The sequence below is a fragment of the Triticum aestivum genome, chromosome 2B (assembly GCF_018294505.1).
Source record: "Triticum aestivum cultivar Chinese Spring chromosome 2B, IWGSC CS RefSeq v2.1, whole genome shotgun sequence".
NCBI classification, from domain to species: domain Eukaryota; kingdom Viridiplantae; phylum Streptophyta; class Magnoliopsida; order Poales; family Poaceae; genus Triticum; species Triticum aestivum.
The window spans coordinates 269,768,851-269,787,217 of NC_057798.1; the positions used below are offsets into that span (position 1 = coordinate 269,768,851).

Sequence of the window (18,367 nt, forward strand, 5' to 3'; positions counted from 1 at the left end):
CGCTATAAAAGCCGCCCCTCCCTCGCCGATGGCCTCACACTCCCTCGCCACAGCCCATCTTCCCCTCTCACCGCCGACGCCCGCCTCGCCCTCTCCCCGCTGACGACCCTCTCCCCCTCTCTTCCCATCAATAACATGGCCGAGCGCTATCCTGGCGATGGAGCGGCAGCCAATGGCTTCGGCCGCCGCCACCTGCACGAGGGCGAGGCCCACCTCCTCTACGAGGCGGCCTACCCGGGCGCCACTAGACATGCGGGTGCCGGGCTCGTGGAGGCTGAGCGCCGACAGAGTCCCGGTGCCACCGCCACCCTCTGGAGCGGACCGGCGTGCCGAGATCACGTGCATCCCATCGTCGCTGCCGGAGAGCACGCGAAACTAGCCAAGGTATGCCCCCGACAGCAACACGTTGTGGACGATGTACTTCGATCGCCACCACGCCGACCAGCTCGCCACCACGAACAACATCGAGCCCCGCGGCCGCCTCAACTCCGAGGGGCGTCGCCAATGGTGGGGCATCCCCGGGCGCACGCTCGAAGCCGTCCTCGAGCATATTGAGGCCGGCAACACGCTGCTGCTGGAGTACCCGGTGCCCCCTCCTTCTCCCGCCGCCGAGGCGCATGGAGACGACGTCCTCCTCCTCGTTGGGCTCCCGCTCCTCCAGGCCGGTGCTCCTTCCCGTTAAGCCGGAGCCGCGGGAGACTCAGGCGCACGCGCGGCGGCGCCCTCGTCATCAACGAGGGCGGCGCCCCTTCTCCTCCGGCCTCCTCCTCCCGCCTCGTCAAGCCGAATACCGAACCGGGGCTCCTCGCCGTGAAGTGAGCACCTCGACATGGCCGCTGACGAGGAGACCGGCCTGAAATGAGCGCGGGACCACTACGTCTGACAGGAGATGGAGCGCCAGCGCCACGCCCTCGAGGAGATCGCCGCCCGGTGCCGCGGCCACGAGGAGGGCGGCGTCCTCGACGACAGCGACGAGGAGGCGCCCGGGCCATCCAACCCTCACGCATCGGCGACACAGGTCAAGGGTGCAGCAAGGACGACGGCGGCGGCGACCACGCCAACTTCTACAGGCTCCTTGGCATGTAGAAGACTCAAAGTGGCGCGGCGGGCGGCGGTGGCCGCATAGTAGTTGTCGTTTTTAGTTTGTTTTAAAATTATGTTTTCAATTTATACAAATATCAATGAAACGTCTAAATTTTCTTCAAATTTGTGTCGTGTTTGACCGAGTTTGTTTTTTAGAAAACGACGTCTGGAGCGGCCTTGGGTCGGCGGTTGGGACTAGCCGCCCCACGCCGATTTTTTTCGCCGGCGCACCCCGACGGCGCTATTCCAAGACCATGGGGGCCGAAGCGAATGGAGATGCTCTTAGATAGAAAAGAAAAAGAAAGGGAAAAATTCAGCAGCACAGCCGTATCCTACAACTGCAGTTCCGTTTCTTCTCTCCTCGCCTCGCCTTTCCCCTCTTCGGAGTTCAGACCCCTGCCGGCCTGCCGTCACACGAGCCCGCAGAACCCCACGCAAGCACCTCTCTGCTGTGTACCTCGATCCGAATGGAGACGGGAAGCAGCGGCGGCCAGAGGCTGCCGAAGACGGAGTCGGCGGAGATGCGGTGGGTGGTCCCCGGCGGCGCTTATGAAGAGGATGAGATCGATAGCTCGGACGACGGCGACGGCGGCACAGACACCCCCACGGCCGCCCTGGGCTCCCGTGGCGGTGGAGGCGGCTACTCGGACGCTGAAGAGGATGAGGAGGACGCGCTGCTGCGCCAGCGCCTCGTGCGCACCGGCCCGCGCGCCGACTCCTTCGACGTCGAAGCTCTCGATGTCCCCGGTCTGTACCGCCACCAGGTCTGCCTCCCATCCGCCCCCACCGCGTTGATTAAATTGGCTTCAATTTCGTTGCGCGCTAGGTGGTTGGGGTATTGCCTAGGTGAGGCTGCGTGCAAGCTGTTCGTGGGATTGCCTTCTTGCCCCCATCTCTCTGATCGATCGATATCTCTTGTTAGAACTTAGACGTTCCTACTTAGCGCGATTGTTTATACGAGCTTGTGGCATGGGGCTGATAAGCTTTACTGGGTTAGGAGTGTTAAGACCATGTATTGTAGTATGATTGCTCACTAGGTGTTTGTGCATTTGATTATGAGCTTGCTTGGAGTGGGTTGCTAAGGGTTGTTAGGTTGGTCCGGGCGGTGCATGTAGCACAATCTTAGACGGGCTTGCTTGTGCAGTGCGGGTTCTATTGGGTGGTTTACCTCTACATGCGGGCGAGGAGTGTTTGCATCGTTGTTCAGATGAACCTGCCTAATGTGAACGTCCAGTAAACCTTCGGTAAATTTGATGATCTTGCCTTCTGTAGTATCTGTGCTGATAATTGTGGTCTGCAAGCTAGATTTTGTTCTTAATTTTGTGAAGGCCTAATTAGGGGACATAATTTGTATTTTTTAGACATACTTTCTTTCCATGAAAGATTTATTTTGTTTCAGAAAAGTTAGGTTATGTTCATTGTCCTTATAATACTCAACTTGCTTTGTAAGAGTGTTTCGCAAAAGCTCAACTTGCTCAGACTTCCAGTGTTGGTTCCACCTCAAGATATCCATCAAACAAGGTTGTAAGTTTTAAAATTGAGTTGTGTCGCCATGCCACCAACTTGCCGACTTGTCACGACTAGTCTTTGACTACGTGTCACCTCTATTTGTTGCCTGTTGCTGCTACAACTGCTAGGCAGGATCAGAGAGGGAAATAGAGAGATTGCTTTATTTTAACTCATTTGGCCTCATACGACAGGCTCAAATTTGAATTTCGGGGCTATGAATACTGGATACAGTAGCAGATCGTGCATTGAGGGGTGGTAGCCTATTTAGAGGTATTGGTGGTGAGTGAGTAAGGGATTTTTTTTCCTATCTTCTTTTTATTTTGGTTCTTGGAAGCATGATTTGCGATTTACCTTTTCCGAGGTACATAATCTAAATTCTTCATGATTTTTTTAAGGCGCTATGATTACCTAAGAACAGAGAGGTGATGCAATGAGCAATGGCAAGTTGTGAAAGACTTATATGCACCAGGCCCTTTAGGTGGAATCAGGTTGAATGGACATCCAAAAAATCATGTAATTTTTCAAAAAAAAAAAAGTTTGACACAAGATGCATCTACCATCACAAATTTTAAAATCTAAATGATAGGTTGATGAAAAAAATGAATTTTTTGGGAAAGCTGAAAAGTAGCTAATTCTGATTTGACTGCCCCACTACTAGTCATGCTAGAATATCAAGTGAAACCCCCGTTTCTTTGCATCAGCTACTTTGGTAGCCCCGTTTAATGAAGTTCTTCATTATGGTCTTGCCGTGTTCCACTTGTTGCAAGTATTTGCTCTTGCCGTGTTCCACTTGTTGCAAGTATTTGCTCTTTGTTTTAACTGTGTGGATGTTAGAAGTGTATCTATGGACTATCCTCTTGCTCCTGCTAGCTAATTGCCTGTGTGTTGCAGCGGGAGCAAACATATTTTAGTGATTCAGCATCAGTTACGAGTGCTTCAACAGTGACATCACGAGTTTTTTTTTCTATGGCACGTTCCACATTGACATTGTCGGGTAAGATTGTGTGGCAGAACGTGAATATGATGGAAAGGAAACGAGAGATTTTAGGAGGAGCCCACATAAAATGGTACTTTCCCTAAATTAAGGTGATCCTCGCTTGAGGTATTTACAACCGCAGTACGCATGCTATAGTCAAAACCGGAAAAGAATGATACTCTCTATAATTAATGCGATTCTTCCGTCACGCTAGATGCTATTTTCCATAAATTAATGGATGTTGTTTTTTGTTTTATTTGTTTTAAGGGAATGAGTAGGACAAGGAAAGGAAAGCATCGATTTGGTTCAGAGCCATATATGTTTTTTTTTTGTTTTGTGTGGCATCGATTGAGATTACCGACAAAATCTACAAAAAACCCAGCGGGTATGGGGATGCGGGGATGAAAAAACTGGGGGAAGAGGCGAGGGGAGCCTACCAACTCCCCTTTAATAGTAGAGATAAGTTTTTTTTTTGGTTACTTAGTAGATAAACCAGGGAAGGGGAGCCTTGGCACAGCGGTAAAGCTGTTGCATTGTGACCATGAAGTCATGGGTTCGAGTCCTTGAAACAGCCTCTTGCAGAAATGTAGGGAAAAGCTGCGTGCAAAAGATCCAAAGTGGTCGGACCCTTCCCTGGACCCTGCGCAAGCGGGAGCTACGTGCACCGGGCTGCCTTTTTCTTTTGTAGACTGTAATACACATCCTAGAACCCATGTAGTTGAACAACTTTTCTTTTACCCACAACCTCTTTGCAAATTTCTAGATCGGCCATATGAAATTGGTATAAGTAGATTTTTGTCATAATATATACCTTTAAGAAGTAAAATACTGCTTCCATTCCAAATTATAAGGCGTATTATTTTTTTGCAGAAGTCAAACTTTTCTATGCTTGACCATGTTTATAAAAACAAATATCAATATCACAGTAAAAATTCTAATTAAGATCATGTTTTTGCAGAGCAGTCAATGTGCAAAGGCCCACTTTTTGTTATGAGATCTAAGCAATTTTTTCTAGTCTTTGTTAAATTTTCCTAAATAATTATGGGAATTTGCTGTGTCATGGTAAATTGGTATATTTAAGAAGCAACTTTCATGGATCATACATTGCTATTCCAGCTGCTATATCCGCCATGCATATGTCATCTCTGCACAGGATATTGTTATCAGATGTGCATGAGTATGTTGATTGTTGAGCCCTTGACTTTGCTGATATCTTGATTCTTCATTTCCTTTCAGGAATTTACCATGGGAAGGAGTATTGTTTTGGCCCTTCAGACGTTAGGCGTTGTCTTTGGGGATGTTGGCACCAGCCCATTGTACACTTTCGATATAATGTTCAACAAATACCCAAATACTTCGAAGGAGGATGTGCTTGGAGCACTCTCACTTGTAATATACACTCTGATTCTAATTCCATTGCTGAAGTATACTCTGATTGTTTTATGGGGAAATGATGATGGAGAAGGTATTAATACCACACCACTGGAACTAGATTAGAGAATAGTACTTTTATTTGAGCTTTATGTTTAATAATGATTGTTCTGTATATTTGGCAGGAGGGATATTTGCTTTGTACTCTCTAATATGCAGGAATGCAAAGGCTAGTCTGCTCCCTAACCAACTGCCCTCTGACACCCGCATATCAAGTTTCCAACTCAAGGTACCATCGGTCGAACTCGAGAGGTCTCTGAGGATCAAGGAGCGCCTCGAGACTTCATCAATGCTAAAGAAGCTACTTTTGATGCTTGTTCTTTTTGGTACTTCTATGGTGATAGCGGATGGTGTTGTTACACCAGCGATGTCAGGTTCATATATTTCTGATCCATTGTTCGTCTTATTTCTCTTCACCTAATCTGATGATCATGCATATTTGCTTTCAGCAGTAGTATTGTGTTATCAGCTTTCATCTTATCACAGTATTAATTCCTTTTTTTCTGTCGGTAAAATTTGCAGTGATGTCTGCTGTTAATGGCTTGAAGGTTGGAATATCTAGTGTTAATGAAGGTGACCTTGAATATATTGCTTGGTATTAATTGGTTAAATAGATAATTGTGGTACTGCTTAAAAGTGCAGGATGCTCACCTTCTATTGTAATTTTTTTGGCAGGTGAAGTGGTCATGATAAGCGTTGCATTTCTCATTGTTCTATTCAGTCTGCAAAGGTTTGGAACAAGCAAAGTTGGGCTTGCTGTTGGACCTGCCTTGTTCATATGGTTTTGCTGCCTTTCTGGGATAGGAATTTATAACATTATGAAATATGGTACAGAAGTATTACGGGCATTCAATCCTATATACATCTACTACTATTTTGAAAGAAACCCAACTCAAGCTTGGATGTCTCTTGGGGGCTGCCTTTTATGCGCAACAGGTATGTTTTTTTTGACCATATTCTTAATTTTAGTTATGATTAAACATTTAAACTTGTGTGAAGTTCTCCAAGGTGTGTTTGCTTGAGGTGCATTTTTTGTTTGAGTTACATAAAATCAGTTACAGTCTATCATGTGTCCTCGTTTTTTTCTTCTGTTATAGGTATTCTGCAACTTGTAAGTATGCTGACTGCATTTGTGGTGGTACTAAACATAATTAGACCTCTTTCTTGTTCTTACTAGTAACTGTGCCACGTGCAACGCATGCCATGAGCCCATGACCAAATTGAACGTATTGCAAGCACAGGAATTTGAAGAAACCCTCTTTGATGTTTTTTTTTTCTTGAGAAAACGCAAAGGACCTTTGCGTTTCTTTTCACTGACTAGTATAAACGCCCGTGCGTTGCCACGGGCTCTTCAAAATTTATAATCAGTATCTTTCATTTATCATCCCCTCATATTGGGTGATTATGGGGTGCTCTAATTAGAAACACAACAATCAAATATTAGGAAATTTCACCGAACGAACAACAACGAATAATACGATATCTATCAAACGAATAAAATGAGGTCATATTTTTGGTCCGTCATGCACTTCTGTTGAAAAGTGCCTATCCCTTTTAGAATCAACCCACTGTTTGCTCGCACGCAAAAAAAATACATCTCTAAAGTGGGGAACCGATCGGTGCCAAAAAGAACTCAAACTCCTATCCAATCTCGACTTCGTGCTCTTCCACTTCCATTGATAAAGATGGGACGTCAAGGGTTTCATCATGATGACCTCGAGCAGCCGCCGACATCCCTCCCCACATCTACCCCTACCCCCTGCTGCCGCTTGCACTGTCCTTGCTCCTCGAGGGAGCTAGGGACACAATGTTCTCTAGGATGGGCATGACCAGATCCACGAGGAGGCCACATTCTTCCATGGGAACCCAACCAAGCACACCACCCTCCGCAACCATCCAATCCCAGCCTAACAAAGTCAAGACCCGCCATCGATCCACAAATCAGGCTCGCCGCATCCAGGTTCACTGCAAGTCTGCGACGAGTCTGTAGTCGACATCTTGACTTTGGCTATCCCCACGGAAGAATCATCGGATCCTGCTTACTTTTACCATCACTTCGTCTCTTCCCAAGGCAGCGACACCACCCAGCCAATCACCACCACCGCTTGCGGCTTGCCTACATAAAATCATGAGAAATCCCCACGGCGGTGCTGTAAGATCACCTTGGCGACCTCGACAGTGACCGACTGGTCTAAGATCTAAGCTAGCCGCTCTTTGTAGAAACCAATAGAAGTAGGCATGTGACTCAGATTTGTTCTTTGGTGTGCATGCGTTTCTTGCTGCCCACCAGCTCTTGTCTACAACTCGCCTATCTCTGTACTAGCTCTTGGTCTACAACTCGCCTATCTCCATGCTTGAGACGACCAAACTCGATGCGCAAGCCGCATACGTCTGCTAGAGCTATATCCAGGCCCTATGATTTTTGGATCACTGGCACTATGGGTGCCAGGACCGGAGTCGCCCTCATCCACCAAGTGGATCAAGGAGGTCCACCACCTAGACTCTACATCGCAACATTTTGTGTTTTCCTATAAAAAGTAAAGAACCTTCTCTAATAAACGTAAATATAACCTTTTGGTTTTATAGTCTCAACTTTCCTACACTCCAATACCAGAAGAATTTCTTGGTTTTATTTAATGACCTTCTTGAATGTCATTCACTTAGAAAGGTAGTAATACAATCTGTGATATTAAGGCAAACTATTAGTCATATTAAAGTGCAAAAGGCCCTATAGGAGTCAAAGCATGACTTTTATGGTTATACTGTAATTTGCAAGATCTGAGATTTATGCAAGTGTACAATTAGAGAAGAGCCTTTCATGTTTGATCAGCTTGCTAGGTGGTTATCACTAAGCATGTTGGAACGATGAGCATAACCTAACTTAGTTCAGTACGTGTTGCTGCAAATTAGTTCAGTACGTACGAAGCTGTTGCTAACTTCAATGCCTGGCTGTTGCAAGTTTCTAATGAAAAAGTACTTCAGGTCAAAGGTCAGGGAATATACACTTTTGTTATCATGGTTGTTTCCTTATAGTGAACAACTTTGATCACCACTTCAGCAGCTACTATCTATAAGAAGACATTAGCTAAGTAGATACAGGCAAAGAAAGCATGTAGGCAAAACCAGAATTAAAAACATCCTTCTCAATGGAGCTCGTGCAGTTCGGAAGACCCTAATCATCGATGAGGGACCCCTCCGATGGTAGCATGGCGTGACAATTGCCGTCAATGACGACACCCAAAGTACCTTGCACAATCCATCGATCCAGTTCGGAACAATCAAGCACATACCTTGCAAAGTGATGTGGATCTGAAGCAGAGGTGGGAAGGTAAAGGCTCAGGTGAGGTGGAATGAGACGTTGATATAGACGTGCACGCATGAGAATAAGGCGGTGCCCAGGATGGATCTCCATCGGAGGAGGCCGGATCCGCTGGGGAGGAGGTCGCTGTAGTACCTGCCATCTGTGCGATGGATCACGGGGCTGGCAGGCAGGGGGAGGGGATAGGAGGGAGCGGGTGGGCTAGAGCGCAGATGGCGGGTGCCCCCGACGACGGCTGGGAAGGATGGTGGAGGAGGTGGATGAGGATGGCGGCGGCGGCGTCTGCGGTTGCGCCTCGTCCGCAGCCGTGCTGGTGGTGGTCGATGCGAGAGCCGGATGGCGTCGGCCAGAATCAGGCAGGGGCGACAAAGATTTAGAGGAGAGAGAGAATGGAGGCGATGAGCGATGGGAGGAAGGGCCACCGGCGATTGGGGTGGCCTCAGATCCGCCCTCCGTGGCCGCCTATTTCATGGGACGAACACCCGTGCTCACCGTCGGGCTCGCCTTCGGCCGCTGCCTCGCCGACATTCACGACGTAGAGCCCCTTCCTCCGATCCCATTTGCCAGGGAGGCAGCGCCATCCTTCATCGCAGAGAACGAGTCCACACTGAGATCCCAACCAGATCGTGATTGCGCCTCCCCAAACCGCAGCGGCACATCCCACTCCATCAACGACCAACCTATATGAGGCGGAGGGTCAGTGTAGGACGCGAGCGCCGTCACCATGGACGTGGGGGACGCCGTAGGTGGGAAGGAGGCGGCGACGGCGTCTGTGTCAGGAAGATCGCACGACGGCGGCGGCGTTTACTCGAGGGGATCGAGAGGAGCTGCGTTTGGTGCCGGGTGGGTTCTTTGGTGCGTGCGTGGGGCTGGAGATTGTGATAGGTGATCAGGTGAGGGCGTGCCATACCTGGATCGATAGCCTTACCATACCTGGTGGTAATTTAAATTTATTACCATATTCGATATTTCCCGAGTTATGGCCTTACCATACCTGGATTGATAGCCTTTGGGGTAATTTAAATTTATTACCATATAATTACCATATTCAAAATTTCCTGAGTTATGACCTTACCATACCTGGATTGATTTATTACTATACGTGGATTAATTATGATTTATTACTATATGATTTATTACTATACGTGGATAGCCTTACCATACCTGGTGGTAATTTAAATTTATTACCATATTCGATATTTCCCGAGTTATGGCCTTACCATACCTGGATTGATAGCCTTTGGGGTAATTTAAATTTATTACCATATAATTACCATATTCAAAATTTCCTGAGTTATGACCTTACCATACCTGGATTGATTTATTACTATACGTGGATTAATTATGATTTATTACTATATGATTTATTACTATACGTGGATAGCCTTACCATACCTGGTGGTAATTTAAATTTATTACCATATTCGATATTTCCCGAGTTATGGCCTTACCATACCTGGATTGATAGCCTTTGGGGTAATTTAAATTTATTACCATATAATTACCATATTCAAAATTTCCTGAGTTATGACCTTACCATACCTGGATTGATTTATTACTATATGTGGATTAATTATGATTGATTACCATAAATACGTTGGGTATTGCCGGTCAGACGAGAAAAGAGAAAAACCGGTGGGAGGGGCTGGTGGGAGGTGGGACGAAGAAAAACCGGTTGAAAATAAACCGGTTGAAAAACCGTGAAGTGGGGGGGACTATTCAACCAATTCGTCCATTAGGAGTAGAGATTACCATATTCGATATTTCCCGAGTTATGGCCTTACCATACCTGGATTGATAGTCTTTGGGGTAATTTAAATTTATTACCATATAATTACCATATTCAAACTTTCCTGAGTTATGACCTTACCATACCTGGATTGATTTATTACTATACGTGGATTAATTATGATTTATTACTATATGATTTATTACTATACGTGGATAGCCTTACCATACCTGGTGGTAATTTAAATTTATTACCATATTCGATATTTCCCGAGTTATGGCCTTACCATACCTGGATTGATAGCCTTTGGGGTAATTTAAATTTATTACCATATAATTACCATATTCAAAATTTCCTGAGTTATGACCTTACCATACCTGGATTGATTTATTACTATACGTGGATTAATTATGATTGATTACCATAAATACGTTGGGTATTGCCGGTCAGACGAGAAAAGAGAAAAACCGGTGGGAGGGGCTGGTGGGAGGTGGGACGAAGAAAAACCGGTTGAAAACAAACCGGTTGAAAGTGGGGGGGGACTATTCAACCAATTCGTCCATTAGGAGTAGAGAAAAGGTAGAAGTTCAGTTACAATCCTCTGAGGAGGTGCGGTGTACAAAAAGATGAAAGAACATCAGTGAACATCCCAGGTTGAGGGTAGAACGACCCTGAGTCCTGGAGCACCAGCCTTTGCCCAGGAGGAGGCCTCATCTTTGATCCTGTCAACTAGTGTAGCGGTCGAAGGTCTGGCATTCTTGAAGACGCACTCGTTCCGGTGTTTCCACCATCCAAGGCACGAGCAGGGCGATATATGCCAGAGCCTTGCGTTGCAGCGGCGGTGTGTCCTGTTTCACGCGCAGCCACCAATCCATCAGCATGGCTTCATGGTCTGGAGCCCGGATCAGTATTCTTAGCCAAGCTAGGATTTCATGCCAGGTTTGGCGGGCGAAGGGGCAATCCAGCAGTAGATGCCGAATAGTTTTCGGGGTTTGGCCGCATAGGAGGCAGCGGGGATGGTGCTGCAGTCCATGGCGAGCAAGCCTATCAGCGGTCCAGCATCGATCCTGGTTGGTCAACCAGTGGAAGAACTTCACCCGCGGCGGCGCCCAACTTTTCCAGACGAGTTCCAGGAGTAGCACAGTGTGGACCCGTGGAAGGTGGCCAAATAGCAGGACTGCGCAGAGTTGGTGCCATTGACAGACCACTTCCAGAGCAGCCGTCAGGCTCGTCGGAGAGGATGGTGTGCTGCACAGCCTGCCATAGCTGCAAGTATTGGCTGATCTCATGTATGCCAAGGACCCCGTGTATGTCTTGCGCCCAGGTATTGCCTTGGAGCCCGTCGTCCACCGTTCTGATCTTGCGGCGCCTCTTGTGGATGCATTGGTGGAGCAGGGGCATGATCTCGTTGACAGACCGTCCGTTGAGCCATCGATCCTCCCAAAATAAGGCAGTGGCACTGTTGCCGACAGACATGATTGTGGATCCGAAGAAGAGTGCATGCTCCTCGGCCGAGAACTGTAGGTCGAGATGCTGCCGTGTGCGCCCTGCATCTGTGTGAGAAAACCAAAGCCAACGTAGCCGAAGTGCAAGCTCAGCGTGTTCCAGATCCTGTACCCCCAGGCCACTATGCGCGAGAGGGCGTCAGACATGGCGCCAGTTCACGTGACAGTGCCCTCCGTTGGTGCAGCGCGTCCAGCCCAGAGAAACCCTCGCTGAATCTTCTAGAGCTGCTTGAGAGGTTTCTTTGGGGGTGCAAATGCCAGAAGCTGGTGAACCAGGATCGCGCTAAGGACGGACTTGACCAGGGATAGGTGTCCGGTTTTGTTCATCGGCCAGGCCTTCCACGCTGGGAGTCGGCCAGCCGCCCCATCGACGAGGGGCTGCAGCTGGGCGGCAGTGGGGTGGCGCGCCGTCAAGGGGATGCCAAGGTAGGTGATTGGGAGCTCCACGACGGGGCATCCCAGCTGGGCGATCATCAGTGCGGTTACCTCGGGGTCGCCTTGCAGAAGAGTGGCTGAGGTTTTTGCGAAGTTGACCCGGTGGCCAGAGGCCTCGCCAAACAGGCTCAGAATATCTTTGACTGTCGCGACATCGTCCTGCGTGCGGTGGCAGAACAGCATCACATCATCGGCATGCAGATATAGCCGGGATCTCACACTGTGGGTGTAGCTGCTGCAAGATGTCGAGGTCGCGGGCACGTTTCACAAACCGACCCAGGGTGAGGGGTTGCCTTGGCGAAGCCCACGACGATGCCAAATTGGCGGGCCAGGCTCTCCGTTTAGCAGGACCGCGGTGCTGGCTGTCGATAGGAGGATGGCTAGCCACTCCAAAAAACAGGCGCCGAAACCATATTGGCGCAAAATCTCAAATGGCCAAGATATGGAGTCGAAGGCGCGCCCTAGGTCGAGCTTGAGCGTAATCCCCAGGGCCCCAAGTTAGTGCAGCAGCTTAAGCGATTGCTTGACAAGGACGAAGTTGTCGCGGAGGCTTCGCCCCGTGATGAACGCGTTCTGGTTACGTTGACCAGGCTGTTGAGCTTGGGGGCGAGGCGTAGCGATAGGACTTTAGCGAAGATCATGGCCATGAGATGGATCAAGCTTATCAGGCGGTAATCGTAAAGCTGGCAGGCATTAGCTACGTTGCACGGATACTTGGATACGTATCGCGTATACGTATCGGATACGCGATACGGGGATACGCCTGATACGTCAATTTTCTAAAAACATGGATACGGGGATACGTTTATATATAGATGTTACATATATCAATTATTACAAATATGAAGAAAAAAATTAAGTAGCTTCTAGGTCAAAGCATGCCTCAATACGATTACCCCTTTCTTTTCTTCCACTTAGTCCACTTCCATTAATTGGCCATGAGATTTGACCAGGTTTGTTGTTCCAATCAATGCATCGACTCTCTCTTGCTCACCTTTCAATTGAATAAAAAACATTGACAGACATGTTTTCACATGAACTCACGCCCATGTTGGGAATCTTCAAAGGTGCGCCTTTATTATTGAGGGGATTTCACGTCGAACGAGGGGTTTCAGGTATCCAAAACGTATCGCAGAAGTATCCTAGGAGTATCAAACATTATTTTCTTTTTTTAATATCAAAATATCGAGGGATACTTACGGGATACGTATCGGGAAGTATCGGGGCAGTATCCAAGTATCGGTGCAGTATCCGGCTGGATACACACACTTTCTGAAGTATCCGCGCAACGTAGGGCATTAGCGCGTTTGGGCAGCAGGGTGAGGACGGCCTGGTTGAGATTGCAGAAACTGTGGCCGCGCATCTCGAACAGCTGCTGGAAGAAATCCACAAAATCCTGCCTGACCGTACCCCAGCAGACACACAGGAATTCGGCAATGAACCCGTCCGGTCTGGGTGCCTTTCGTGCGGGCAGGCGCTTAATGCGTCCCAAATCTCGTCCGCGCTGAAGGGGGCGTCGAGGTCAGCCAGGTCGCAGGGATCGATGAGCTGCGACAGGTCCAGCGTGTGGTCGTGCTCGACGGCGGTGCCAAGAAACACGTCAAAGTGCAGGAATGCCGCTTCCGCCATCTCCTTGTGCTCGATGAGCACTTGTCCATCCACGGCGAGGCTGAACACACGTTTTTTCTGCTGGTGGAAGGTGCACTGCCGGTGGAAGAAAGCGGTGTTAGCGTCGCCGTCCTTGAGGTTGGTGATCCGAGCACGTTGCTTTGATGTTTCCAAATAGTGGAACCTCTGTCGAAAGGCAAAACAACATGTACATCTGAATTCGACATCATAGAAAAGAGAAACTTATTCATTTTGTTGCTAACAAATTTAACACATTATTGCTAAAATTATTATTTCGAGATATATGCCACTCAGCATACACTTCTTTTTTACCAGGACACTATAATTATTTGCATCAGTTAACAATATGACGCATTTCTGAAACCTCAGGCCCTCACAGAGATCCTAGAAAAGTTTGAAATGGTTTTCTCCCTCTTCTATTTAGAGACAGCATCCAGTATATTCACAGGTCCTTAGTTAATAGTTAAATCTACTTCAACTTAAGATGAGAGGTCGAACATCAGGGCAAGCAAATGGCAGTCAAGTGATATTGGATTTTATACCAGCTATTAAATAATTGCTACTATGGTTCCTGCGTTAGTAATAAAGTAAGTAAAGAGAGGTGAATGTCAAATTCTTTAAGAGGATAATGCCGGAGATAACTATCACCTAGAACATCAGAATCCTCTCTATTGGTGTGGTGCAGTGATCCTACAAACAGTGTGGGCTCTTTTTTTTTGACGCGTAGTGTGGGCTCTTTTATGGACTCTTCTTGTCATTCTACCTTTACTTATCTTTGCAATACAAAATATGTCATTCTACCTTTACTTATCTTTGCAATACAAAATATGTCATTCTACCTTTACTTGCCTCAGTTTGGAAGTAAATTATTGTAGTTTGTAGCATAGATGGAGAAAGCTTTCTGTACTAATGAAGTAGGGAAAATAGAAACAAAAGAACGAGGGGAAATGTAGATCCATATCTTGGTGTGTCCACACCCTATAATGGTTTGCGCTTTCTGTATTAAAAAGTGGAAACAAATCATGGACACTTGGGTTATGAAGATATTTACAAGTTTTTTTTTGCAGGATCTGAGGCAATGTTTGCTGATCTATGCTACTTCTCTGTTAGATCTGTCCAGGTAGTCTTTTGTACTGTCTGAGGGCTCCATGCTACACTTCCAGTACATAGTTGATAACTTACTGTTGCTCATATGTTGCAGCTTACCTTTGTGTGTCTTGTTCTTCCATGCCTTCTACTGGGTTACCTAGGGCAAGCTGCATTTCTTATGGAAAACTTGACTGAAAATGAGCAGGTCTTCTTTTTATCTATCCCGAGTAAGACAAACTGGTTTGTTTGAAGCCCATTTCAAATCTGATATGTTTATTGCCATGTAATGTTTCAAGCATTATGAAATTATTATTTATAGTAAAACTAAGCTTCGGTTTACCACTTGTCCCTTTTTGATAACAGTTTCGTCCCATGTTTCAGGTCAGGTGTTTTGGCCAGTGGTGTTCATAGCTACTCTGGCAGCACTAATTGCTAGTCGTACAATGACAACTGCTATTTTCTCAATCATTAAGCAGGCCACAGCTCTTGGCTGTTTTCCCCGCCTCAAGATTATTCACACTTCAAGAAAGTTCATGGGTCAAATATACATCCCAGTGATGAACTGGTTTTTGCTGGTTTCCTGTCTCGCGTTTGTTACGACATTTGGGAGCATTAATGAGATTGGCAATGCATACGGTGCGTAAGTTTAGAATAAGGGCCACTCTGTTTATTCACATAGAATATTATCTGCTGGTTCATTCCTCGGTGCACTAGTTCCTCTGATTATTTTTGTGTGCTGTAGTTTCGCTTCCTTTATAAATGATGTTTCATTTAATTTTTTATACCAACGTAAGACGTAACCTCATATCCTTACTAAGATTATATTCCGCCGAAGTGTATATTTAATAAGCCATGTAGGATATGACGAAAGGAAGAGAGTTCTAAGCATTTGAAAATTTACTCAAAGGCATTTCATAAGAACTTTATAGGCAGCCAAATGAGATACACAAAATGATAGATGTAACTATTGTTCAATAGCACTGATTTGACCGCAAGAAATATTTCTTTTATTGGCGTTTCATTTTATGAAGACTTTTGACTTGTTCGGTGAATTAAAACATTATCAACCAGTAGTTTCTCATTAGAAGTTCTGAGATGTACATTACCTCAATGCATAATTAGGGGCTAAACTATGTTTCTATGCTGACTTTACAGTGTTTCTCATGATATGCATAGTGTTGAAACTGCTAGAACCGATCTGTTCAATTTGTGCCTATCATGTATGTATAAATTGAATTTGGTTGTTTAGAACTGTTGTCAGTTCAATATTTCTCTGTGCTAAGTTTACTTGATGGACTTGGTAATGCTTTAGTATGGTACTATATTAAGCACATGTTATTGTGGGTTGGCAAAAAAATATAACATTTATGACTTCTGTTATTCTGAATAAAAACCAATGTCCTACGTCATTCAAGCACTGATTTGTTATATACGATTCCTTTCTTTCACTCTAATTGTCACCACTACCGCCACATAATCTTTCTAATGCCCAATATTTATTACAGGTATAGCTGAGCTTGGGGTCATGATGATGACTACTATATTGGTGACCATCATAATGCTTCTGATATGGCAGGTCAACATCATTGTCGTTCTATGCTTTCTCACCCTCTTCCTGGGCCTGGAGCTATTTTTCTTTTCTTCTGTATTGGGCAGTGTAGCAGATGGCAGTTGGGTTCTTTTGGTATTTGCGGCTGTACTGTATCTGGTAATGTACATATGGAACTATGGGACCAAGTTGAAGTACGAAACTGAGGTTAAGCAAAAACTTTCGATGGATTTAATGATGGATCTAGGCTGCAATCTTGGTACAGTCAGAGCGCCTGGAATTGGATTGCTTTATAATGAACTGGTGAGGGGGGTTCCTGCAATCTTTGGTCACTTCCTGACCACAATGCCAGCCATTCATTCGATGATCATTTTTGTCTGCATCAAGTGGGTTCCTGTTCCTGTCGTTCCTCAGAATGAAAGGTTTCTCTTTCGCCGGGTCTGCCCAAAGAACTACCATATGTTTCGCTGCATTGCTAGGTATGGACATAGAAAAAGTTCTGCTTGGCTTCAAACCTTCCGACTCATAATTATGTTATACTGACTACACTGGCTTGAAACCTTTAAGGTATAATGGAATGCATCTATTTATTTTTGGTATCATTACTGTCACAACAATCTATTTATTCTGACATCTTTGCGAATATATAGGCAGGCAGGTGCTTCTGGGAATACTATAGTTTAGTATCCCCTAATGCTGTCATTCATATTTCACACCGTAGCCAGTCAAAATGTTTTTTTTATCTCTCAACTGATCATATCAGGGGATTCTTGGCTCTTGTGCAGAGCACTTTTTTACTTAGTGATCGATTCCTTTGTTTTGGAACTTCATTTTTATTCCTCACAACAGTGTAGGCGATATACACTGGCTTGAAACGTGTCAGGTTGGCCCTTGGTGGTATTTTCTTAACCTATGCATAGCTTGATATGGACATAGCAAAGCTGTGTCATATATATAGAATAACTTGATGGTGAGGAGAGTTTATTTGCTACCTGTGCTAATCATACATGTCTGCAGGTATGGGTACAAAGATGTACGCAAGGAGAACCCCCAAACATTTGAACAGCTTCTGATAGAAAGTCTAGAGAAATTTATACGGCGAGAAGCTCAAGAGCGCTCCCTGGAGAGTGACGAGAATGGTAACACGGACTCTGAAGAGGAGGTTGCGTCAAGCTCATCAAGAGTTCTTGTTGGTCCAAATGGTAGCATCTACTCTCTTGGTGTTCCACTCCTTGCGGAGTCTGCTGGTGTTTCAAATCCAAACTTTGGATCAAGCACATCATTTGATGGATCTCTGGACGGGACAATGGATGGAAGGCGAAGCCTGGACAATGAGCTGTCTTTCATTCACAAGGCCAAGGAGTGTGGCGTGGTTTACCTTCTTGGACATGGCGACATCCGAGCTCGGAAGGAGTCATTCTTTGTCAAGAAGCTAGTGATCAACTATTTCTACGCGTTCCTGAGGAAGAACTGCCGGAGAGGCATAGCAACGTTGAGCATACCGCACACAAGGCTGATGCAGGTCGCGATGCAATACATGGTGTAGGGTTGTTTTTACCCCAAAATTTTCTCTCTCCGATGGCCAGGGTGCTAACTCGTGGTAGATACAGAGGCACTGTTTACTGGAGCTACTTTTCTGCTATAGATTCACTATGTAGTTAGTAGTGGGCATTAACAACGGCACTGTTTAGTGGAAGGCTGTTGGAGACTGACCCGTTTAATGAAAACATGAAATCTCCGTTTCTCCCTTTTCGTCAGCTTATGTTCCCTTCTTTGGTCGAAAGAAAATCCGTGGACTGCTGCTCTGATGGTTTTAATTGCCTCTGTGTGGGAGTGAATGTTCTCGGTGGGCATCACCTAATCACCTACTAAGAGGCCGTAAAACTGATTAGTACGATTACAAATCAAATGCTTAAATTATGTTCTCGGTGGTGCCACTGCCAACTACGTACTCAGAGCGAGCATGATGAGACGATACGGTTGATCCCATGCACGGTCTCACCTGCTGCGTTTGTCAATTTTCGCGTGTCCGTACGTGTGATTCTGCGCGGGGTCAATCGGGGAGATAGGACGGGAGGTTGATGCCTGCGTTAAACATTGTCTGTCGAGGAGC

The 18,367-nt window shown here is 46.1% G+C and overlaps 1 protein-coding gene across 2 annotated transcripts; it reads left to right on the forward strand.

Moving 5' to 3' along the window:
• The first annotated feature begins 1,367 nt into the window (after positions 1-1,367).
• Positions 1,368-18,006, forward strand: LOC123044710 (probable potassium transporter 14). Of its 2 annotated transcripts, none has more exons than XM_044467544.1 (10): positions 1,368-1,847; positions 4,805-5,033; positions 5,125-5,373; positions 5,522-5,572; positions 5,675-5,935; positions 14,684-14,736; positions 14,818-14,932; positions 15,087-15,341; positions 16,211-16,821; positions 17,272-17,503. In XM_044467544.1, exons 1-9 carry the CDS (start codon positions 1,551-1,553, stop codon positions 16,795-16,797), a joined length of 2,097 nt encoding a protein of 698 aa, XP_044323479.1. In that variant the 5' UTR covers positions 1,368-1,550; the 3' UTR covers positions 16,798-16,821; positions 17,272-17,503. The 2 variants fall into 2 exon arrangements, with proteins under 2 accessions (XP_044323479.1, XP_044323478.1); XM_044467543.1 differs by having other exon boundaries at positions 1,374-1,847; positions 16,211-16,733; positions 17,272-18,006.
• Positions 18,007-18,367: the final 361 nt, after the last annotated feature.

What these genes read in the sequence shown, in the direction of transcription:
- LOC123044710 (XM_044467543.1), top strand. Translation starts at nt 1,551, where the DNA reads ATGGAGACGGGAAGCAGCGGCGGCCAGAGGCTGCCGAAGACGGAGTCG. An exon ending in CCGGTCTGTACCGCCACCAG is followed by an intron (nt 1,848 to 4,804) that starts GTCTGCCTCCCA and finishes ATTTCCTTTCAG; the next exon opens with GAATTTACCATGGGAAGGAG. An exon ending in TGAGATTGGCAATGCATACG is followed by an intron (nt 15,342 to 16,210) that starts GTGCGTAAGTTT and finishes TATTTATTACAG; the next exon opens with GTATAGCTGAGCTTGGGGTC.